Source organism: Hippopotamus amphibius, chromosome 17 (genome assembly GCF_030028045.1).
Source record: "Hippopotamus amphibius kiboko isolate mHipAmp2 chromosome 17, mHipAmp2.hap2, whole genome shotgun sequence".
Lineage (NCBI taxonomy): Eukaryota > Metazoa > Chordata > Mammalia > Artiodactyla > Hippopotamidae > Hippopotamus > Hippopotamus amphibius.
In genome coordinates, this window is record NC_080202.1 from 1,853,985 (window position 1) to 1,878,883 (window position 24,899).

The 24,899-nt window shown below is 49.2% G+C and overlaps 1 protein-coding gene across 6 annotated transcripts in view; it reads right to left on the bottom strand.

Annotated features, from left to right (window-relative positions):
• Positions 1 to 11,808: 11,808 nt before the first annotated feature.
• AKAP10 (A-kinase anchoring protein 10) overlaps positions 11,809 to 24,899 on the bottom strand; it is a 56,603-nt gene continuing 43,512 nt past the window's right edge. For 5 of the 6 annotated variants that reach the window (XM_057714177.1, XM_057714179.1, XM_057714182.1 and 2 more), the window contains 3 exons: positions 24,806 to 24,858; positions 24,076 to 24,171; positions 11,809 to 18,576 (listed from right to left, as the gene is read on the bottom strand). In XM_057714177.1, coding sequence (XP_057570160.1) covers positions 18,571 to 18,576; positions 24,076 to 24,171; positions 24,806 to 24,858 — 155 coding nt within the window. In that variant the 3' untranslated portion in view covers positions 11,809 to 18,570. The remainder of the gene's footprint in view (positions 18,577 to 24,075; positions 24,172 to 24,805; positions 24,859 to 24,899) is intronic. The other variant, XM_057714181.1, reaches the window with a different exon arrangement.

Here is a 24,899-nt window from a genome sequence, read left to right on the forward strand (position 1 = left end):
CTAAGACTGCTGCAAGCTACGCAGCACAGCCAAAAATTTTTTTTTAATTTTAAAAAGAGAATATTTTCAAATATCACGAGGATAAGTTTCAGGGAACATCATGAGTCTATTGTCCAAATAAAGCATCTGAAATACTAAAAGTCCTCAAAGAAATACTTGATTGATATGATGATAAAGGAAATGAAAAAATTTTACTTTCAAAGCAATTTTATCCGAAATCTTCTTAAACTGAATCTACTTCATGGTTTAAAAAGCTAACACATCTTCAACCACAACAGATTTACTAGAGCTTTAGACAAGAATAAGAACAATATCAGTGTGTCATTTCAGCCTAGTTTTTCTCTCCCTCTTGTAAATTACACACCTACTGAAATGAGAAAACAGCTGTCCCAGCCGGGTTCTCCAGAAACAGACATGGACCTGGAGTTGGGATGGAGATGTTCATGAGGGAAGGACAGCAGGGACAGGACAGGACAGGACACAGTGACGGGCACGGGGAGAACCCTGATGCAGGCTTGACCAAGCCAGGGCCACCCCAGCAGAAGTAGCCAAAACACCCAGCTCACCCATCGCCAGCTGGGGCTGCCCTGGAGGGCATGACCCAGGATGGCTGGCCCGGCTGCCCTCGGGCTGAGGCCCCGGAGGAGCAGACAGCTGGGGACTGACTGTTCTTCCTCCCAGGGAAGTCTGGGTGGCACGTCTCCCAGGCGACCACAGACCACAACTCTGGAAAGGTATGAGTCGGGCTGTAAAACTTCTATTACCAACGAGAAGTCTACTGTTTCACAGACAAGTATTCTTCCTTTGTTTTTTTGTTTTTAAGGAAAAATGCAGTTTATCTTGGAAATGTTCAGAGCACTGCTGTGCTCCATTTGTCCATCTGTCTGTCTGTCCAAAGGTCCCAGGCTGCTGGGGTGGGCCTGGGAACGGCTCCCCGGCTGAGCTCACAGAAGGCTTGATTCCAGGGCTGCTCACAGGTCCAGCCACAGATTAAACAATAAGACACTATTTATTAAGATTTTAAGCCTCATCCCCAAACTTGGATGGGATGAAGATCTGGAGAGAGGTTGGAGAAGACAGAAAACAAACCCAGGTTCCCCAGGTGCACCAGGTAGCCAAGGTCTTAGACTTCCTGAGGGAATCCAGGGCTGGAGGCCAAGCTGCGGGAAGAGAATGTTCCTGGGAGGTTCCGAGTTCTGGGCAGGGTGAGAGCTGCTCTGTGTGTGTGTCTATGGGAGCAGGGCTGGAAGATGGGGAGCTCCACAGCTACTTTGCTTCACATCTTCAACAACAGTTAGTCCCCTACATACGAACCTTCAAGTTGCAAACTTTCAAAGATGTGAATGTGCGTTCGCACGTCTGATCACGTAAGTTAGTTCACGTGTCTGGCATACATTGTCACGTGCGTGCGTCCTCTACAAGCGGTTGTGCTTTTGTGTACTTTACTGTACAGTAGTGTACACAGAACAGTAGTACAGTACTAGTAAAAAACAGAAGTGTTCATTTCTTTGATACTAGTGCAGAACTTAGACTATGCAACCTTAGATAAAATATTTCTCTAAAAATTATATTTCGGACTTCCCTGGTGGCGCAGTGGTTAAGAATCCGCCTGCCAATGCAGGGGACACAGGTTCGAGCCCTGATCTGGGAAGATCCGACATGCTACGGAGCAACTAAGCCCGTGGGCCACAACTACTGAACCCACATGCTGCAACTACTGAAGCCTGTGTGCCTAGAGCCCATGCTCTGCAGTAAGAGAAGCCACTGCCGTGAGAAGCCTGTGCACTGCAACAAAGGGTACCCCCTGCTCCCCACAACTAGAGAGAGCCTCTGCACAGCCATAAATAAATAAATAAATAAATAAATAAATAAATATTTTATAAAAAAATATATTTCAAGCCCACAAAAGAATTTCAGTCTGAAGAATTTTGACTAGGAATGTACATTAGATATTACAGATATTGGATTGATAGATAAAAATCAGACATCATCTTTTTAATCCAGTGACTTCACTGTGACCACACGTGTTAAAACTGAGTTCAGTATTATATGCGGTCATGATTTCTTTGGATCCCTAGTACCTGTATTTATTTCAGCAGATGTAAGATACCTGTGTGAAGAGTCTTATAAACCTATTACAGTGCAGCACGGCACAGCCCATTCCATTAGCTGGGAACCTAGGCTAACTGTGCTGACTTAGGAAAGCACTCTCAGAATGGAACACATCAGAGACGCACCCATCCCTCTTCCGTTCGCATGTTCAACTCACCATTCCCAACCCAACAGGAGTTTAGTTCCCTGGCGTTGAGCGCTGGTCCCCTGCTGGTCCCCTGCTGGTCCCCTGCCCTCACGAATCCACCCGCCCAGGGTCAGCCAGGACCCTGCAGCCCCCGCCCACACCTCCCCTCCCCCATCACACTGACTGCACCCACGAGGGCTTTGCTGGGAAACCAGGCATCATGACTCAGTGACATAAGGTCCAAGGGTGGGACTGTGAGCCAGGTCACACCACCCCCAAGCCAGGCCCTTCCTCCCCTGGAGAGGGCTGGACAGGGGACAGGGAAAGGGTGGGGTGGGGGGTGACCAGTCCAGAGGCCCACAGTCCTCCAAAAAGATCCTACAAAGGAGGCGCAAACGGGCAGCAAACAAGGGCCCAAACCACTTCCTTCTCTGGACAGTGGGCTGGCCCTCCTCCACCATCTTCTCTCCCTTAACAGTCTGGGAGTGTGGACCCAAGGGTTCAGGCTGGGGGCAGCCCCCACCTGCAGCAATACAGTCGTCCCTCCTCCGTGTTCATGTGGGGTTGGTTCCAGGACCCAGCCGCGGATGCTCAAGTCAACACATAAAACGGGTGGTTCAGCGGCCCCTCCCCGCATCCGCGGGTTCCGCATCCGCGGTTCCCATCCATGAATCCAACCAACGCGCATTCACAGATGTGGATGGCCGACTGTACTGTACTTAAACTGCAAAACTGAAGGGGCTTCCCTGGCGGTCCAGTGGCAAAGACTTCGCCTTCCAATGCAGGGGGTGCAGGTTCCACCCCTGGTTGGGGAGCAAGGATCCCACATGCCTTGCGGCCAAAAAACCAAAACATAAAACAGAAGCAATGTTGTAACAAATTCAATAAAGACTTGAAGAACAGTCCACATTAAAAACAAACAAACTGCGAAACTGAAGACTTGGAAGTCACTTAATGGGCCTTGCAGGGCATGTGCAGCCCGTGGAACAACATGTAAAATTGTCCATTGAATTTGATGGTCAAGAGAAATGGTTTCATTCATAAATATATATGTGAAAAATGTACTGGATTTTGTACAGCTGGTGCCACTGTCATGCTAGGGAGAAAGTCTAGCATTTCAGCCAAATAGCCAAATATAGAAAACTTTCCGACGTTTTCATGAGATGCTTCGTCACTGTATTCATTTATCTCTGGATGATGCAACAAATTTGCAACTCAATTAACTGGCTTTAAGTCTCCCCTTGATAGATTTTGTATATATTAGCACATGTCAAATAAACAGTAGGGAGAATGAGATAAAATATCTGAAAGCTGGGATCAAAATAATGGCACTTGGATGAAGACGTAAAACTTGACAGGCAGCCTGTTATCCTAGGATGACAAAGCAGTTTAAAAATTCTATCAATCCTGCTCTATAGAATTTAATAAAAATTACAAAATGGGAGTGGCTAAATAAATAATAAATGAAAAATTTTGTTTGGATTTAATACATGATATTATGCATTATCTCTTATGTGTTAGAGAAGTCGAAATCTTTACAGGATATTGCTGAAGCTGGTAGATCAGTTCACTGGTCCTCAAAGGGTGGTCTCCTGAGGGCCTATGAGACACTTTCAGAGGTTCCGGTGAGTCCACAACTCTTTTCATAAGAACTCAGAGATACAAACTGTCTTTTTTATTATGTCCATATTGGCACTGATGATGCAAAATCACCTTTCTCACTAAAGTTATTTTTCATAATAATGTTACTTACGTTAATTTATAATGGGCTTATTGTTTTTAAATAAACTAAGAATAAACATATTTTTAATTTCTCAGTTTTAATCTTTAATTCAGAAAACATGCCAGGGGTTTCAACTCTTGAGACAGAAGTTTGGATTAACTAAGCAAGTGATAAAAAGTGACAACGTGTAAAACTAAGTCAGGGAAACTCTGAAACATGAGAGGAAGAGAGAGAAATAAAGAGATACGGCATACTATCAGAAATAAAGTATCAATTCCCAGAGAGAATTTTAAACTGCTTAATGATCAGATAAGGAGCTTATTTTCTAATGACGGCAGTGAACATGAGAGCGAACTTTTAAGTCTTTCCATTTATTAAATTCCGAAACTCATCCAAATGATGTTTCAGCCTCATGGATTGAAGATGAACAAATATTAATGAAATTATGCCAACTAATTAGACACACCAATGAATTATTTCATACATACTTGACGATAAAGATGTTAAATATATTTTAAAATCTCTGAGCTTATTACAAGGATTAAGAAAGGATTCAGAGCCAAGAACAACATAGTTAATATCAATAGACATTCGCTACTTAATAAGAACGCTGAAATTATTCTTAAATTAAGAATGCTGAAACACCTTACGACTTTAAATTTCATGGAGAAGTCTTCAGAAGAGTTTGCTGTACTTCCCTCCTGTTAAATCATGGTTCAGACTGAACTGTCATCTAATTTGTGATAGCCACATCAGAAATAATCACCCACCCATTTCAAAATACTAAATTATTCAGGAATTATCAAAGTAATTACAAAAGTAATGTGTGCTGCTTCTTGTATGTGTTGGTAAGAGGCTTTAATGGTATATGTTGTTTCGTTCCCTCCGAGAATAAACAAGAATGATTAAAATTATTTGTATTTTCACATACAATATTGTTTGTATTTAGTATTGTCAAATAGTCTCAACATCACCTAGAATACAGGAAAGATTTGGTCCCTGTCCTCAGTAGCCCCTCAAGGACAGAAATTGTGGGAATTCCCTGGCGGTGCAGTGGTTAGGCCTCCGTGCACTCACTGCTGCGGGCCTGGGTTTGATCCCTGGTCGGGGACCTAAGATCCTGAAAGCTGCCTGGCATAGGTGGCCCATCGGAAAGGCGCCGCTGGGGCGGGAGGGTCCGGGACAGCCCCCTGGCATGGACGTCTGGCGCCTCTCCCGGGTCCGGGCTCGAGCATCGCGGGTGGGCTGGAGTCACGCGTGCCGTCCCTGGCCCCACGAGAGGAACACCGTCCCGGCCGTGGGTCAGCTCTGTCCGGTTCGCGTGGGCTTCCCTCCTCAGCGCCAGGGCCGGGGGCATCCCTGCTGTCCGCAGTCACCCTCCTTCGGGCCTTTCCCCAGGGCCCCACGGCGTGAGGACGCCTCGACTTACGACCCCTCTGCCGTGGACAGGCTCCGCGGCCGTGTCCGGCCTGCGTCTGTTACTCCAGGACGCGGACGCTGCGACCACGAGAGTCCGCAGGGCACATCTCAGCACCGACGGGTGCTAACAAAGTGGGCCCCGGGGCGGTCGGGCCGTGCCACCCGCCGGCCCGGCCCGGGCCGTCTGCCGCTCTGCACGCCCACCCGTGCGTGGTCTTCTCATCCACTCGGTGAGAGTGACAGGACGGCCTTGACCGCCTCCTGGCAGGTCGTAAGCTGCATCCGACGGCCCAGGGACGTCCCCAGGGGCCGGCGACACCGGCGGGCGACCAGCCGCCGTGAGGAGCAGCCCTCCGGAGCGCGGCTTCCTGGCAGTCGGTTGCACCAGTGGTGATTTGAAACTCAGCGGATGTTAATTCGGGGATGTGGGTGCTGGTTTTGTTCTCCGGGTTCCCTCAGAGCCTGTGGCAGCCCCAGACCCTGAGTCAGGAGACCTGGCTCCTGACCCCTTCCTGCTTTATTTTTGGCCATGCCAAGCGGCATGTGGGATCTAGTTCCCCAACCAGGGATCAAATCCGTGACCCTGCGTTGGGAGCGGGGAGTTATTTATTTACTTTATTTATTTATTGGCTGTGTTGAGCCTTCGTTGCTGCCCAGGGGCTTTCTGTAGTGGTGGTGAGTGGGGGCTACTCTTCGTTGCGGTGTACAGGCTTCTCATTGCAGTGGCTTCTCTTGTTATGGGGAACGGGCTTCATGTGTGCAGGCTTCAGCAGTTGTGGCACACAGGCTCCGTAGTTGTGGCACACGGGCTTAGTTGCTCCGCGGCATGTGGGATCTTCCTGGAGCAGGGCTCGAACCCGTGTCCCCTGCATTGGCAGGCAGATTCTTAACCACTGGACCCCCAGGGAAGCCTCTGTTTCTCATCATCCTTACCCACCACAAAGCAGACGTTCCGTGAAGCAGTCATTTCCCAAGCCCACCCACCCCTTCACATCGCTGTCATAACCCTGCCTGGCGTGACTCTGTTCTGTATCAAAGGCCCGGCTCAGAGGCCGCCTCCAGGAAGGCTCTCTGGGATCCTCCAGTCCCTCCTGGACCTCCTCCGTGCCTCCCATTAAGGCCTTTGCCTCTGCTGTTCCCTCGGCCGGGAGCCTCTTCCTTCCACGTGGCCCCTCACCTCCTCCTCGCCCATTTTCCCTGTCTGCCTCCGTGTCTGTCCTCCCACTGGAACGTATTTATTGCTCTAGCCCCGGGCCTAGAAAAGGGCCTGACACACAGTAAAGACTGGGTTTGTTGAATGAATACATCTTGTCTCTCGATTCACCTGTCCTGCGCTGGCCGGGGCCTCCCACAAGCTGGGTGGTCTGCTGAGAGCAGAAGTAGGTAGAACGAGGAGCCGCTCATTGTACCTGGATGGAGTCAGGAGACGCTGCGGTGGTGTTTCAGGTGCATCGGGAAGGTGGGTCAGGTGCACGTGAGGAAGCAAGGGTTCCCAGTGCCCAGGTCCAGCTACTGTGACTAACCCAGGGCGGCCGGTACAGGGGGGTGGGCAGGGGATGAAGGGGATCGAGCCAGGAGGATAAGGCGGGGACACAGCAGATCTTCATCCAGCAAACATTTGTTTACCACCTGGATGGGAACTGCCAGGGAACCTGCGGGAGGTAAAGTCGACAGAGGGCCTGAGACAAAAGAGAGAGGAAGATGGACCTGGGACAGCAAAACAGGCCATGATAGGAATTCGGTGGGTATAAGGACACCTCCTCTGATTTTCTTGTTTCTAATATTATCCTTACTTATAATAAAAGCTATAGCAAATTACTGTAGAAAACTTTGGGAACATGAGGGACACTGGCCTTGGCAGAGACACTCACAGTCACTGACTGGATCTGCCCCCGAGACTGTACAGGGTCTCACCTCAGTGCTGCAGACACTCCTGCAACAGACGCAAGACAAATGTCAGACCACGACCGAGCAGATTGTTGGAAGAATTGAGGAGTGAGCAGTCACATTGGTGACCTGGAGAAAATCATCGCAGACCTCATGACACAGGCTGGGGTAGAAGAGCTGGACGGTGACGACCAGATCCCTGACACCCTGAAGAGCTGTGGGTGTGCATTTGCACTGAAGCCTGGAACACCCTTTCTACAAGCCGGGAGAAGACAGATGGCTTTTTGCGACTAACTACTACACATAGACAGGTTTTATGTTATTAAGTGTGCATTCTTCCTTTTTTTTTTTTTTTTTTTTGGTCACGCTGCTTGGCTTGTGGGGATCTTAGTTTCCTAACAAGGGATCGAATCTGGACCCTGGCAGTGAAAGCACCAAGTTCTAATCACTGGACCTCCAGGGACTCCCCTGTATTCTTCTTAACACATGATTCATGGTGAGTCTATGGGGTGATTTCCCTCCCAGCCCCCCATGCTTCCTGAACATGGTAACTTCATATCTTGGACCTTGGTCAGTTGTGGTATTAAACAGGGAAACTTTGGCAGTTCCTGAAAAAAAGAAGAAAGGAAGGAAGGAAGGAGGGAAGGAAGGAAGGGGGGGAAAGAAAGGAGGAAAGGAAGAAAGGAAAGAAAGAAAAAAAGGAGGGAGGGAGGGAGGAAAGAAAGCCAACGCCAACCAGAAAGGGGCTGGGGACCGAGGAAGAGTAAAAAGCGGAGTCAAGGAGACAGAGGGTCAGGATTTCAGTTGCCTCGATGGGTGAGGGCCTCCCACTGTTACCCAAGGTTGGCGAGTAACCTGACTTGGTCTTGCTCACTCAGTACCCCTGGTGCTTTGGCTCCCCGGTGGCTTTGCAAGACTGTGGATGCCAGGATCTCGTGATACAAGAGTTCTCGTCCCCTGGACAGTTCACTCATTCGTTCACCCAGCAAGTGCTCATAAAGGGATGACGTGGACAAGGTGCCTGCCCTCGAGGAGCGTATTCTCTAGTGGGGGAAACAGACCATAAATGGGGTAAATAAAACAGCTAGGAGGTTAGCTAGTGATAGGGACCAAGGAGAAAACTGAATCTGGGAGGGAGAAAGGAAGTATGGGGGGAGGGGCATAATTTATGAAAAGATGACCTGGCGTCAAGACCCGACGGAAGTGCGGCTGTGATCCAGGCAGAGTGGAGGAATTCCAAGTGCAAAAGCCCCGAAGCAGGAGCGAGCCTGTAGCCCAGGGTGGCTGCGGCTGAGTGGACCAAGGGGCGGTGAATGGACACGACGTCGCAGGGAAAACAGGCGAGAGGCTATGGGGTCTCAGAGGTCTTTATAAGGACTCTGGCTTCCCCCTGGGTCACATGAGAAGCTTTTGTGAGGTTTTTAAGGAAAGGACAACATCACGGCAGCAACACGGAGCAGGAAGTTGTTCCTCCCCCAGAAGAACTGATGCTTATGTGATGCAATAGCGGCGTTCGCCAGTGAGAGAGGGGCAGTCGCGCTGCAACATGAATGCATCCAATCAACACGTCCAAGTCGTGCCCGAGAACCTGCACAATGCAAATGTCAACTCGATCGCGACGGAAGGGCGGGGCAGAAAGCTGAGGTTCCCACACACACCCGGTCCCCACACACGCCCAGCCCCCCGCCCCCCACCAGACAGTACACTTGTTACCACTGGTGCAGCTCCGTGGACACGCTGTCACCGCCCAGGGCCCCGAGTGTACGTGAGGGTCACTCCTGCTGTTGTGCGTTCAGTGGGTTTGGAAAAACATCGAAGTTGAGAGACGTTTCCCTCTCTTCCTACTTTGCTGGGCGTTTTTTGTTTTTTGTTTTAATTGAAGTACAGTTGATGTACAATATTCTATTACTCACAGGTGTACAACATGGTGATTCACAATTTTTAAAGGTTATCCTCCATTTCTAGTTATTATAAAATATTGGCTGTGTTTCCTGTGCTGTACAGTACGTCCCTGTAGCTTATTTTGCTGAGAGTTTTCACCATGAAGGGGTGTTGGATTGTGTCAAATGCTCTTACTTTTGAATTTTTCCTCAGAAATCCACAAATGGGCCTCTGGCCTGCATTTGTGTGTCACAGCCTGTGAGCACTTGGCTCACATGAACCGTCCCTGCATCTGACACCCTGACCCTGGGGGCTCAGGAGACCCTGGGGGAGGACTGCGGGGCCCCCGGCTCCCCCACCCCCTTCCCGCCAGCACCCCCATCCCACCCCCGCTGCGTGCTGGGCTGCCCTCGCCTGTGCCTTCCATCTGGTTCCGCTGACCTCTGCTTTTCTGCTCCGAGACCCTGGCACAGTCTTGGTTCTTGTTGCCCGTGCTTCTGCTTCTTGCTTCCTTTGAGGGAGGCCCCCAGCCTCCATGAGCTTCCTTCCCGAGAGGTTGGCCAGCCAGCTGTGCCGCGGACCTCAGACAGGCCCCACGCTGGGCCCCCAAGAGGCAGAGGAGGCGGCTTGGGGCCCTGCGGTCAGGACGGAACGTTCACTTCCTCTCGCACTGGGTGAAGACATCAGATCAGCAGTTCTCCCCACGGTGGGGAGAGGAGGAGGAAATCTCTGTTTTCCAGTGCTGGCAATTATTGCACGACTGTAAACAAAGCTGCGTGACTGGAGTCGCCTCTAAGGAGGAGCCCAGAGAAAGCGCTGGATCTGCACCGTGAGGGCAGCCTTGGGAGGGAGGTGATCAGGGCGGCTCTGTCTTTGTAATAAACCAAAGAAAACCAGCTCTCCACCCTCTGCCTCATCATACATCACCCAGACCTTCCGATAGCACTGCCAAACATTTCCCAGGCCAGCGAGCCCTCTCTGCCACCATCTGCTGCTGAAGAGTCATCATCTCCGTTTCACAGAAGACAGAGGCCCAGGGAGGTGAGGCAAAGGCCCAAGACCCCACAGCAAGGATGCAGCACCACATGGAATCGAACCTACTGTCATGCAAACAGCGCAGTGCAGACCAGGTCTGGCCTCCTGGGCGTGGCTTCCTCCACTGGCCTGAGGTTGGACCAGGGGAGCAGCTCTCAAACTTTCTCATCTCGGAACCTTACATAGCCTCTTGGTGGGTGTCATACTTTGAACCAATCTTTCACCTACTCATGGTTTTGTGCATCACGCATCGATCATTTGGAAAATATTGGTTCACTGGGTTACGCAGCTGTCCCAACGATGACACTTTTCATCATACAGTATTTTTAAAAACCACATTTATAAATTAGATCTCATCAGAAACGTCTTTCAGGATGCGAAGCTATCAAGGCTGCCGTGGTGAATACCAGTTTTCCACAATTCTAGTTTTTGCTTAAAAACTCAAATTTCATCCTGGGCAATAATAAATACCGGCAGCGTTTTCTTCTTAAAGTGATTGGCTCGCTTTCTTCATTTTCACAAAAACTGTCTTTGCGACACCCAAGCCTGAACAGCTGGTTTGGCAGGTGTGCCCTTGTGGGGGGCGGTCAGAGCTTCTCCTGGACACAACCCTCACCCCTCACTGTGCAGAAGGGCTTTCTGCGTCCTTTCATGTTGTCCCATGCATGTGACACTAAAAACATGCACTTGAGGATCAGGATTTAATAAAATTAATAATTATTATCACTTCCCCAAGACATCCCTACAGGAAACTGGTTTTCTTTTCAATGACCTCTGACACAGTGTGTCCAGATCCCTGCTAAGGGGCCACCATCACTTTTGCATCATCAATTCAAATATGAAAAAGACAATTCATGTCTTAGTGTTGTTATGAAAAGTTTTGATTTTGCAGACCTTCTGAAAAGGTCTTGGGACACTCGGGCACCTTGTGAGCTGCTGGACCTGTGCAAGTAACATCTACCTCAATGTCAGCCTCTCACCAGGAGCAGGTAGGGACCCTTTCAGCCCCTGAGGCAAGGGAAGCCTTGGTTCTGATTCTGGGCAGCCCAGGAAGGCCACAAGCTGAGCCTGGTTCATTTAAAGCAAACGTTTTTTCTTTTCTTCCCCAGCAACTCCTGGACCTCGCTCCTGGCATCAGACCCAGGCCTTCCCTGGGAAGAGCTCACTCACATTGGGGGTGGGGCTGACAGGGCCAGGACCCACCCATGATGAGGCAGAGATGGATGCTGGGTGAGGATGTGCTTGGGGGACTCAGGGGACAGGACATCAGGGAGGGTCTTGGAGGAGGGGAAGGACTTCCCTAGGCAGGGTATCGGGGAGTCTGCAGGGCCCACGGAGGAAGAGTACAGGGAGCTGGAGTTGAGGCTCTAGGGTTCCAAGGTCTCGGAGGCTGGGTCAGCCAGGGTGTTTAATGCTAAATAAGGAATTTGGATTTTACTCAGCAGACCACAGGCAGGTCGTGAATGATACAAGTGACCCTAGATTCAAGGCAAATCCCGATTTTCCTAGAGAAAACATCAAAAAGAAAATTAAGGTATCAACCTGGGTTTAAATTTTATGGGTTGTTGACAAAATAGTCAGATGTCTAGTTATAATATCTAATTTATTTAGTTACACATGCGTATTTAAAATAACATTATATACAAGAATACATTAGTACAAAATATTGCTGTTTTTCTCCCATCTTACATTTCAAGTAACAATTTTGTTCGCACTCTCTACGTGCAGCTTGGACACCGAAGCCTTCATCCTGATAGAGCCACGGCTTCTCGAGGCATCTCTCCTTCACTTGTGTCTAAGCTGTTTGCGACGCAGCGTTAAGACACAGGTCCGACACGGGCGCTGGGAAGCTTGACCCAAGTGCGCGTCAGGACAGTCCTCCCCAGCCCCAGTTTGTCATGTAGGTGCAGGCGTGTCATCCTTACAACACAACTACTCACTTACTGCTTTTGAACTTGCTCTTTGAAGTTGGTTTACAAAACCCAACTCCAGTGACGGTGAGGGAGAAACCCCAGGAATCCTCCCCAAGCTGCTTCCCACAGCTCTTTCAGCCCATTCCTACAGGAGGCACCTGTGACCCTCCAAGCCTGCATGGTCTGAGGGTGCTGGGGGCTGAAAAGTGAGGGGAAACCAGAGGTAGAGCAGCTGGAGGAGACGACAGTCTGGCTGCGGGTGCGACTGGAGAGCCCCAGGCAGGGTCGCCACTGTGGACGGTGCAGTTTGCTGGGGTGGGAGTGGCGAGGGACAAAAGCTCTGAAGACAGAGCCAGAGGGTCCCAGGGCCAGAGGCAGGACCCCGTGGGGGCTTCCTGGGGACAGATCCACCCCCCGTGTCCCCTGCCTCTTGTCTGTAAGAAAAGCTTTAGCCTCTTAGGCCTTCCCCGAGGTCCAAAGAGCAAATTTAATCAGAGAAGTGAGACAACGCAGAAACAAAGGGCAACAGTCAAACAAACCAAAACAATAGTTTAGCCATAAAACAAAGCCAGAGACCTTGAGTTCCTCACGGGCTGCAGATAACATCCTTAGCCACATCCTTGAGCTGTTAACTCACACCGACCCCCAGCATGTGGACCCCAGACAGGCTGGAACTAGGTTTATGGTCGAAATTCTGGAAACACCAACCTGTTACCTCACCGCCAGCCCATCAGAGAACTGTACACAAGATGATCACACAGCCCTCGACCTCACCCCTAATATGGCCTTTAAAACCCCTTCCCTGAAAGCCTCGGGGGAGTTCGGGTTTACCTTGCTCAGGCCCCGCAATAAACGCCATGCTTTCCTCCACCACAACCCAGTGTAGGTGGACTGGCTCTGCTGTGCGCAGGAAAGCGGACTCAGGCTGGGTACCAAGGTAAGAGGACAGCCTCCCCAGGCAGCACGGAGCATGTGGACTGAGGATGTGTGGAGGGCCTGGGCCATGCTGATGTGGACAGAGTCCTGGCCCAGCTGGGGGAGGGGAGGGGAGGGTGGGCCTGCACGTGTTGGGACCATGGAGAAATGGTATCTTGAGGGAAGAGACACGCACACAGTGGGCACGTGCTGGGGGAAAGACCTAGATGACCAGGAGTCTGTGAACCTGGGGTCCTTCTAGCCTGCCCCCAACAGCTCACGCCCACCCCAGGAATGCATCACGGTTTGCCTCCCAGGTGGCAAGGAGGGTGGGAGATGGAGGAGAACAAGGTGCCGCGCCCTGCGGGAGGGACCTGAAAAGAGGCAGCAAGGGAGACGGGGCCTCGGGGGGCAGCTGGCACTGAGGACCTGGGGGACAGACTTGAAGTGGGCCTGATGGGATGTGTGCAAAAGGTTCCGCTGGGACCCCAGTGTGACCCCAACAGCCCAGTGTCAACCCTGGAGGTACGTCACGTGCACTGTCCCCAGCAAAGGCTGGTCTGGGTCTCTTTCAAGCCTCACCCTGGGGGAGGACACCCACCTCCATGCCTCGGACCTACCCAGGCACTGGCCAGCGGGCAGCCGTTCGGGTGCCCTCGGCTTTGGTGAACATCTGAACACTGATAAAGGATTTAAGTGCTCGAGTGAATGAGTAATGGGTCTCAAATTACACGTCTGTGTAGTGTGGGCATTTCCAATAAAAGGGAAGGAAAACATCCATCTCCCAATTTACGGGAAAGGTTCTAACGCCGTGGTTCTCAAAAGTGTGCTCTCGCGAGCAGCAGCAGCTGGGAATTTTCTAAAACACACGTTCTCAGGCCCCACCCCCGACCCACTCACTCAGAAACTCTGGGGCGGGGGGCGGAGGGCAGGGGGAGGCCCAGCAATGCGTTTTAACACGTTCCCCAGGGTATCCGGATGCGCGTGGAGGAGGAACCACCGCTTCACGGTAATGGAACGTTTTCAGCGGCTGCCTGGACTTGATCCCCTGGAGAATTCCTTTCCCTTGAAGCCTCAGCCGCCTCACTTACAATCAGGGAAAAGCCCGCCCTTACAGGACCCTCACACGGGCACTCAGGAAGGTCTCAAGTGCTGGCTGTTCTCATTAGACAACCTGGAAGGGGCTGCTCACCTCACGGCACCCGCTCAGCAGTGAGCTGGGGTCTCACACCACATGCAGGCAGTACCTTTACACTAGTCTCCCTGCTTCCAGCTTCTAAGGCTCCACGTTTCCCAGAGCTCTGCAGAGAGCCCCACGGCCCACCCCGCTCAGAGGCCAGCCTGGAGGCCCCGGGGTCAAGGTGCCCGCCCCTCAAGTCAGCCTGGGTCTCCACGGAGAGGACGTGGAGCCGCACGGCAACCAGCCCTCAGGGGCTCACGGAAGGAAGGGTGGGGGCAGAGGTCACACACGCTGGTGACTGCTGCCAGGAAGGGAAGGGTGTTAAATCACAGGCTCAGAGGGCTGTCCCACGTCAAAACGACCAGCACCCACTTGACATGAACTTCCAGCCTCTGTCTCCTCAGCAGAACGGAAGCTCTGGGGGCCCAGAGGTGTCTCCAGCCCTTCCTGTGTCCCTGCACATAAACACCTCATAGGTGTTAAAACACCACCTGTGACCTCAGTCGTTCTGTCATTAGAAAGAGCAAAGGGCTCTTTGCCAAGATGGGGAGCCCGCTGGGCCCTGCACGGAGCTCCGCCTGGTCTGGAGGCTCAGCTCGAGCCCGGCCACGAGGCGCCCACAGGCAGGGTTCTTACTGGGATGGAGGCAGAGGCCAGCTTGGGGTCATTTTGGGGCAAGCCTGGAGTCCACTCCAGGTCAAGGACCCAGGTGTTCAAGGAAACGCCACTGTCACAATCCTCACCTGGCTCTCTGGCCAGTGCCAGCTCCCTTCGGCTGAACGGAAGCCACGCTTCCCGGGCGCCTGCCCGCCCACTGCCCGGGCTCATGAGTGCCCCCAGGGGCAGGGGGCTGCTAAGAAGCAGCCCCAGGGGTGCCCCGTCGCACCCAGGGCAGTGTGCCAGCCAGAGCAGGTGGTGTGGAGCGAGCAGATGAGGACACGCCCACTGGCAGAAGAGCTCCGACTCCGCGTGGCCTCTGCTTACAAGGGTCCCCCGTTTCTGCCCATCCCCACTCCCTGCAGGACCCCACTTCCCTCCCTGAGCCACTCCCCGTGCTGCCCCGGGGCTCATCTGCAGAGGCCCCCAAGGCAGCCATTCTCTTGAGTCTCCTAAGCTGTAACCTTGAACGTTCTGCAGGAACTTACTCCCACTTCCGGCTCCAGCCAAAGTAGAAACAGTCAGCACTCACAAATTTTGTGATAATCATTGCTCTCCTTCATGTAAAGCTTTTGTCAGTTACTCATTAATGTAAGAAGAAGTGGGAATGGTGTTTATCCTTCAGAAGGATGCTGGGGAGCGTGCAAAGGCCCTGGTCCAGAAGGTGACCATCCATCCAGCAACAGGCCAGAGACCTGTCCTTTGCCCGGGCAACTCCTCCCTGGAAAAACGAGGGAGTGTCTTTTTGTCCTATTGAGTTTAGGATTCCATTTTGAGAGAATACACAAAGTGACCAAGGAAGGTTTGCTGAAGAAAAAGTCTCCAGAATTCAGTGGTACTTTGCAAACATGCTGAGTACATACCATCATTAGCAATCAGAGCAATCTGGTAGTATTTTAGTTCCGCGTAAGAAAAACTCACTTCAGACTGATTTTCAAAAAGCCAAAATGTATTCTCAGGACACCCGAGGGATTGATGGAGTCTGTGGCAGGGATGCAGGACCAGGACCAGGACCAGGACCAGGACCAGAAACCTCCGCCGCCTGCAGGCTGCAAGGCCGCTGCTCTCACCTGCTTGCTCTCATGTCTGCGTTTCTGCCTGTCCACCTCTCTGCTTGTCCACGCGGCGCCAGCTCAGGGATCCTGACCCGTAAGCGCCCGACAGGCACTGTCACCCCGCAGGGGGACTGCGCTTTCTCCTTCCCCTTGCAAAATTCTTAGGATAAAGAATTTTCTTGGGTCTGTTTGGATCAGGAGAAGCTCAACCCTGCTCCAATCAACTGCTGTGCGAGGGAGGGGAGGGACGAGGTCATCGTGTACACACACACGGCCCCACGACAGTGTCATGACAGAGGCGCCCACTACCGCAGCAGGTGCTTCAGAGTGAGCTTCCCCTCCAAATTCTTACTGTGCTAGCCAAAGCTCCAGAAACGTAAATTACTTACATTTTATAAAGTTCTACTGAATACTGAAACCCAAGTAGAAAAGGTTACAAAAAGGTGCTCCCTGTTTGATCGCTCTTCACTGGGCTTGGCTGATACCTGCTTCTTATTTTCATCACATCTTACAGGAGTGATGAAGACGCAACCAGTTACAAAAGATACCCCTTTTCACTTACATCTTTTTTTTGCAACAGTTTGCACGGATGTCAATCAACATCATGATAAAGCTGACTGTTCAGTTGATTCCTTGAACCTATAAACACCCCGCCAGGGAATTCTGTTTTGTGGGCACACAGCACAGGGGCTGGTGCTCAAGGTCAGATGATTCCCATCCCAGCCTGAAAAAAGGGCAAGGTACTGCAGGAGAGCAGAGCTCCCGTCTGGCTAACAGCTTCGGGCCGCACGTTGCGTCTGTGTCCCACAGCAGGTGGGGCAGAAAAAGTAACCTAGCCTCAAGCCTGCTATTCTTCTCTATAAGAACGTTACAACTACCGACTTCTCCAGCTCAGAAGCACACAACCCACACAAAGACATGACTGGACAGTATCTTAACTGAAAGCACTAGTTTAAGCAGCCTAGAGTCTGACAGAAATTGTTTTTCCAAAACATGCAGAGGCAGAAAGAGTCACCCAAAACCACAGTTTAGTCTATGACCTTTATATTGCTTTTCTGTTATTTAAAGACTGAAGCAAAGTGAAATGGATGGAAATATTCTGTTAAAAGAACAAAGTGGGTCTATCACAGCATATGCATCTAACACCACCTCAGGTCTGTGCCACACGGTCCAAACACAAGGCCGCGTCCAGGAGCGGCTCACGCCTGTGTTCTTGTAAAGCAAAAGGAAATACTGGGAAGTCAACACATTTCAACAGAGGAGCCACAAATGCCCTGAAAGCAGAAAGTTGACACAATTTTAAATATATTTCATATATATTTTAAAATCAAACACAATTAAATAGAATATGGTTTAAGTACATGAATACTTTGCTTGAGAAGATAACAGAGGTGGTACATAGTACCAAAAACTCACACCCAGCCTTCCTGCTGCTTCTGCTGATGAAACAGCCTCCATATGACCAAACACCACAGTGGAACATTTCTCTATTCATTCAAGACTTTCTCAAAGACAGAGGTGACTAATAATTATATATTTATATGTATATATACATATATTTATTTTTTTTTTTTTGCAAAGTCTGAGCAAAAGCAGTAACACCTAAGACAAGGTTCTCCCCCCCCAACAGTCCGTGCAGTGAGGCAGCGCTGGACTGCCTGCCCGCGGAGTGTGCTCGCTGACGGGGCGACCCTGCGGCGAGGTCCAAACCCCGAAGCCCACCAAGTGAAAGTGCAGTGAGGGGCCTCTCGTCACCGTCACCCCACAGACAGAAGGAAAAGGCCGCAATCTGCACATTTCCCAGCGCACAGCAAGGGCGGGGAGGCAGTCAAAGCGGAGTGCCCCTCCTTCCCCCGGCCCTGCCCGCCCACCTTTTAAAAAAACTGTACAATCTGGCAATAAACATTCTGTTCAAGGAGCCACAGGGGAGAACTGGAGTGATGGTTGTGGTAAGCTCCTCTCCACAAGTACTCAGAGGGAAGTGACGTCATGGGAGCACAGAATTCCGCAGGGGCGAGTGGTAACACTCCCGTGCAGAGGCTCGCCCCCCCGGGCAGCAGGCAGGGGCGGAGGAAGGAGCAAGTAAACTGCGTCTCAGGAGCAAGGAAAACGCGAAAACCATACACTGTCACCAAAGGGAAGGACAACGTCACCAAGACTGGACCCGTGACCTGTTAGCTTCTTTCCAAATTAATGCCTCTGTGCAGGCCCGGGAGAAAAACCACCTGCTGGCACAGCACTGCCTGGCTCGAGGGGTCGACTCACCTGTTTGTTTAGGAGAAAAAGCAAAGCGCCTCTGGCACCTGCTTTATGATGCTACTGGGGATGGGTTACCACTATAGGATGTGCATCGAATACCAGCTCTCGTGGCGTGTGGTCCCTGCCTGTTCCAGTGGACTAAGACTCTTCCAGAGATGGGTTATTGCCATTGGAAAACTATTAATTCCCTAGTCATGTAAACAATGCCACTGTCTTTAGGACTCCCACTGTGTGATCACCGTGTGCAGCACGTGTGCCACATGCCACTCTGCCGGGGGTGCAAGTCTGGGATTGTCTGCCGTTCTTTCTTGGAACAACAGTGAGAAGAAATACAGTGCTGTTTTCTTCGGCTGTGGTGAAGAATCCAACCAAAGGAAAAAAGTTCTCATTTTCCGAAAGGCCTTAAGTCATAGCTGAAAAAAGGAAGGAAAAGAAAAAGGTGAGGTGCCTTTCTACGACCAGTGACACATCACCACCACAGATCAAGGACGAAGGGCAGCAACGCGTAGCGAGCCCCTCACCACACGCCAGCACTTACGGCAGCCGGGACCTGCCTACAGTCACAGCAGGCAAAACGCCGTAACGACCTTCATTCGTGGTGGAGTGAATGGAGCCTAAAGAGACCAAGTGGCCCACCCAAAGGTTACATAACCAGGCCAGGCACCCAGACTTGCTTTTATCTTTGCGTTCTGGCAACAGATATTAGAACGAAATAACTACTTTTTGACAGACGATTCTGCTTCTACAAATTAACTCTAAAGCATACTCATAAGAGAGGGCAAAGATTTATATACACATTCATTAAAGTACTGTTTGTAACGGAACAATCCCAAACAACCTAAATGACACCCACAGGGGATTCACTGGATGAAGACACAGCCATAATGTGGAATGCACCAAGGCCTTTAAAGGAAGACAGAGAGATTTGATCTTCTGGCCTCCTAAGACCAAGCTTCTGAGGCTGAGTCCTCTCTCTCACTGCACTGGGGAGGAAATACACATCACAGAAGACATGGTCCTCGCTACCTGTGAGATGGGACACACACACACACACAACAATTCAGTCAATTCAGTAAAGCTGTGAGGTCGTTCACATTCAGTGCCCAAGCGCTTCCTACAGACAAACGCAGAGCAGGCACTTCAAAGCAGAGAGCTATCCACATGGTTAAAGAGGGGCTGGGAGTTCCTTTCACATTCACACTTTCATGGAATGAGAATTACAAGGCATCATATGAGATTTTCTTGTCCAGTTTCTCTGATCTACTGATAAGGAAATGAAGGGACCAGAGAAAAGTAACTTGCAAAAGGTCACATATATTGACTAAAAGAGCACTGAACTGGGTCTGCCAGCCTACTGCTTTTTCCATACCAAGACACTGTTGTTCCCTAAGGGACAGGCAGGACAGTCACCCTGGCCAGCCAAAGAGAAGGCCTAGCAAGGTAAAAAGCAAAACACAGGGACTTCCCTGGTGGTCCAGTGGTTAAGACTTAATTAGCCTTCCAATAAAGGGGTTGAGGGTTTGATCCCTAGTTGGGGAGCTAAGACCCCACATGCCTCGTGGCCAAAAAACCAAAACATAAAACAGAAGCAATACTGTAACAAATTCAATTAAGACATTAAAACTGTGCACATCCAAAAAAAATCTCAAAAAAAAAGAAAAAAGAAAAACACAGCAAAATATATCTATGCATTTCAGACATGAAAAGCACACGTGGTAATAAACTGAACATACAACTGCAGTGAAAAGCCTTATGTTTCCAAAATGGCTTCTAGAACGTTCTGATGTTGTCAAACTGCTCATCAACATGGTAACAGGGCATCACTTTCGTCTTGTTCTCTGCTGTTCTGGGTTGACTGGGCCAGTGAGGATAAAGACAGGCAAAATCTATTGCTCTTACATAGGAAAGAGGATGGAGTCTGCAGTGGTGTGGGAAGACATTCTGGAACCTTTTTGAAACATTGAAAATGTTGAAGTATGTGGGCCGAGCGATGGGATTCAGAATGTCCTGCTTGAGCAGTGGAGGAGCTGAGGGTGCGGGGCGTGGAGACTAATATCACCCTGTTTGGTCCTGAGGGATGGCTGGTTAGCCAAAGACGGGTAAGATTCCTCAGAGGAGGAACAACCTAAGACAGGCACAGCCGCAGAGGGGCCAACAGGGGTGGTGCATAGAGCCTTCCTTATATCACCGTGTTTGGCCCTGGAGGATGACTGGTTAGCCAGAGACGGGTAAGATTCCTCAAGGGAGGAACAACCTAAGACAGGCACAGTCGCAGAGGGGCCAACACGGGTGGGGCACAGACCCCCAATATCTGAGAGAGGTCTCCTGCCCCCAGGGCTGTTTTGCTCTCCAGGCCCAGCTCAAATCCACACCTGCTCAACTCGGACCCAGGAAGTAAACAAAGATAATTGCCTCAGTCATGTGAGGCCTTTGATTGTTTATGAGTGTAACCTGAGAATGTTAGCCCACGAACTCAATAAAAGCAGCCTGGGTTGAGTCAGCAGGGCTCTTGATCGGAGAGGTCTTGAGCCCCCCGGTCCCACTTTTCTCTTCAGTCTGTGTCTGTGTCTTCTTCAAGCTTGCGGCACCCGTCACTCACCTCGAGTCGCCGAGCTGGTCTCGGCACAGTGGGCAAAGCTTTGGTATGAGAATCAGCCCAGTGAAAAGTCCACAGTTAACCAAACTCTGGTGGTGACAGTCCTTAGAGTAGAAAGTTGGCAAGAATGGGTGATGCTGGACCCCATTCTAAATTCCTGCCCCCAAACCATAGAGGGCCAAGTGGGACGCCACCTGAACACAGGTGACTCGGGTTCCCAACTCCTGCTAACGTGGAGGACAGAGGAGCCGTGTGGTGCCTTCACAGTCTGAGCTGATGTCCTACCACACGCAGTCTTCGTGAGTCCACTCAAGTTAGAGAAAGCAAGCCTGGGGGAGGAGCTGGAAGTCTCTGCCTGAAAAGATTAGGGGGTGTTAAGGGGCTGCCTCCACCTCCTGGGTTATTTGTGCAGCTCTCATGGGCATAGCTGGTGAAGCTATGGGAAAAGAGAGTATCTGGTTGGGGCAAGTCAGAATCTCCTAACGATTACTGTTGCGGACCTCCAGGTAAAGAGGGCAGATTGATCATACCCATTCAAGTCACTCCTTCCTCAAATAGTACTTAAAAAAAAAAACCCAAATACAAAGACCAAACTCACATGAATGGGAAAAGTAAGAGAAGAGACAACAACAAAATGGAAGAAAATGGATGAGTGTACATGACTTTGCAGATCAAAAAAAAAAAGTAAGTAACTGATATTCACTTTTATCTTTATTATTTCCTGATCTTTCTGGTCTCTTTGGGTTTCATTTACTCATTTTCTAGTTCCTTAAGATAGAAGACTGTGACTTTTCCTCCTGTCTAATATAAATATTTAGTGCTATAAATGTGCTTATAAGAGCTGCTTTAGCAGTATCCCACAAATAGAGCTGTCCCTCAGCAATGGCGGGGGACTGGTTCCCGGACCCCTGCAGATACTGAAATCCGAGGATGCTCAAGTGCCTGATATAAAATGGCAGAGTATCTGCATGCAACCAACACACCTCATCACGTGTATCTGAAATCACCTCTAGCTTACTTATAATACCTAATACAATGCAAATGTTATGTAAATAGTTGCTGGGGCATAGCAAATTCAAATTCTATTTTTTGGAACTTCCTGGAAATTTTTTTTTTTTAAACATATTTTTGATTTGTGGTTGATTGAATCCATGGATGTGAAAACTTCAGATGTGGAGCCCACAAATAGGGAGGGCAAACTCTACTATGTTGTATTTTCAGTCCAAAATATTTTCTAATTTCCCTTATGATTTCTTCCTTGACTAATGGGTTACTCACAAGTATGTTAATTTCCAAATATTTGGGGATTTTCCGCATGTCTTTCTGTTACTGAGAGAGAGAGATATATGTTTATTTATTTACTGATTGATTGACTGGCTGTGTTGGGTCTTTTGTTGCTGCACAGGGCCTTTCTCTAGCTGTGGTAAGTGGGGGCTGCTCTGTTGTGGTGCGCTGTCTCCTCATTGCGGTGGCTTCTCTTGTTGTGGAGCACGGGTTCTAGGCGTGCGACTTCAGAAATCGCAGCACACGGGCTCAGTAGTTGTGGCTCATGGGCTCTAGAGCACAGGCTTCAGTAGTTGTGGTGCATGGGCTTAGTTGCTCTGTGCCTGTGGGAGCTTCCCGGACTGGGGATCAAACCCGTGTCCCCTGATTGCAGGCAGATTCTTAACCACTGTGCAACCAGGGAAGTCCTGTTACTGATCTCATTTAATTCCTTTGTGGTCAGAGAACAAACTGTATGCTTTCAATCCTTTAAAATTCACTGAAACTTACTTTATGGCCCAGAACATAGTATATCTTGGTGAACGTTCCATGTGCATGTCACAAGAAGTATACTCTGCTGCTGCTGGATGCACTGCTTTGTAAATGTCCTTTAGGTCAAGTTGGTTGACAGTGTTGTTCAAGTCTTCTAAACACTGTTCTAGCCATTAGTATTTTGGATCTATGCATTTTCCCTTGTAGTTCTACCATTTTTTGCTTTATGTAGTTTTAAGCTCTGTTATTGGCTGCACACACATTTAGAATTCTTGATGTCTTTCTGATGAACTGATCTTTTTATCATATGAAATGTTCTTCTTTGTGCCTAGTAATCTCCCGGTTTTGAAGTTTACTCTTACTTGTAGTAATATAGCCATTCCAGGTTACTTTTGATAGTGTTTTCATTGTATAACTTTTTCATTCTTTTACTTTTAATCTATGTCTTTATATTTAAAGTGGGCTTCTTACAGATAGCACATAATTTGGTTCTGCCTTATTATCCAATCTGACAATCTCTGTGTTTTTAACTAGACCGTTTAGACCATTTATATTTAATGCAATTAATAATATGCTTTGGTTAAAATCTACCATCTTGCTATATTTGTCTTCTATTTGTCCCCTTGATTCTTTATTCCCTTTCCCTTCTTCCCTGAGTTCTTTTGCATTTGGTATTTTTTAGGGTTTTGTTTCTATAGATGCTGTTTCCTCCTGGTTATGGGTCAAGTTTTTCTGCTTCCTTGCAAGCCTGGTAATTTTTGATTAAATGTCAGACGTATTTTTACACTGTTGAATGCTGAATTTTGCTGTGTTCCTTAAAAGAGGTTTGGCCTTTGTTCTGACATGCAGTTGTTACTTACAGAGCTGTTTGATTCTTTCAAAAGCTGCTTTTAAGCTTGGTTAAGGTGCTTTACTCTAGGGCTAATTCACCTCCAGTAGAAAGGCATAATGTTTCTGAGGACACTATCCAATGCCTTGCGGATTATAAGATCTATCCACACTGGTCAGCAGAAACACGAACTACCCTGAGCCCCAGGTTGCAGGATTGTTCAGCCTGCTGACTTCTGGTAGCTCCTTGCCAGGCGATGGGCACTTTCACCCTGCATGTGTATGGACGAGTACCTGGCCAACGCCTTGAAAGGATCTCTCTAAATATCTCAGGAGCTTCCTTTCTGTGCAGGTCCCTCCTCTCTGGTGCCCTATTCTATGACTTCTAGTCACCTTGGGCTCTCCAAACTTTAATTTCTGACTTCTGAATTCAGCAAGACCATAAACTTGCTAGGTTTTTCCCTCCCTGAACTTTGCAAACAGCTTCTGGGAAATGAACTAGGGATCCCCTCAATGTCACCCTTCTTTCAAGGATTACAGCTTCTCTACTACCTGTTGTCTATATTTAGCCTGTCAGTTTTCTAGTTGTTTATAATGAGGGCAATTCCTATAGCAGTTAATCCTTCAAAGGCAGAGGCAGAAGCTCCCTTACATCCTTATAAATTGTTATATCTCTGGGATCTAATTCTCTTCTGTTTAACACATGCTAGATCAGAACACAAGTCGTCCTTACCTTTGTGGGTTTCTCTAACGGCTGATCACACTGTGCCTGATGCATAACATCACTGACTATCATTTTAGCAATCTTCCAAGCTAGCTCTTCTTGGGCCTAAAAAAGTAATTAAACTGTTGATAATGGTTATTCATTAGAAGAATCAACAAACATTATCAGTGCTCTAAACACAACTGCACATGCATATCATTTCTGCTTATTTGGAAAGAAGCACATTCCCGTGTATGAAAGGACCTGGGCCACCCTCTGGTTGTGATATATCAACATGCTATTCACTGTCTTCCAGAGTCAGCGACTGGCTATCCAACATCATGACTATTTTCGTGTTAGACAGTCAAAACAAAACATTTTTCTTCTTCCACTTTCATCTTTCAATGTACCTAACTATTCAAAAAAGCAGGCCTCTACTTCTGAAAGTATAACCGACAGTGAGGAAGGAAACATCTGAGCTTGTTTCTACACTGATTACTGATGCCTGCTGATACATGGAAACGTGACTGCTTGGGTATTTCCCAGTGACCAGTCTCTGGGCTGAGGACACCTCCACTGCCTCTACCAAGCAACTGTGAGATGCTAGGAAGGGCCCATCCCTTCTTGTTACCTTCTAGATAAGGAAGCAATCATGCACCATGCTGCTTAAGCAAGGGAACTAAAGAAAGAGAAAACCTGAAGCCTTAGAGGAAAGGCCCCTTATAAACAGGAATCTTTTCACACTGAAAGCAGAACTTACCTCATCGGTACTTCCTTGCACCCATTTCTTCATAGCTTGAGAGAACATGGATCCTGGTGAACAGAGCCAAGGTTGAATGCAGACCTCAAATCAT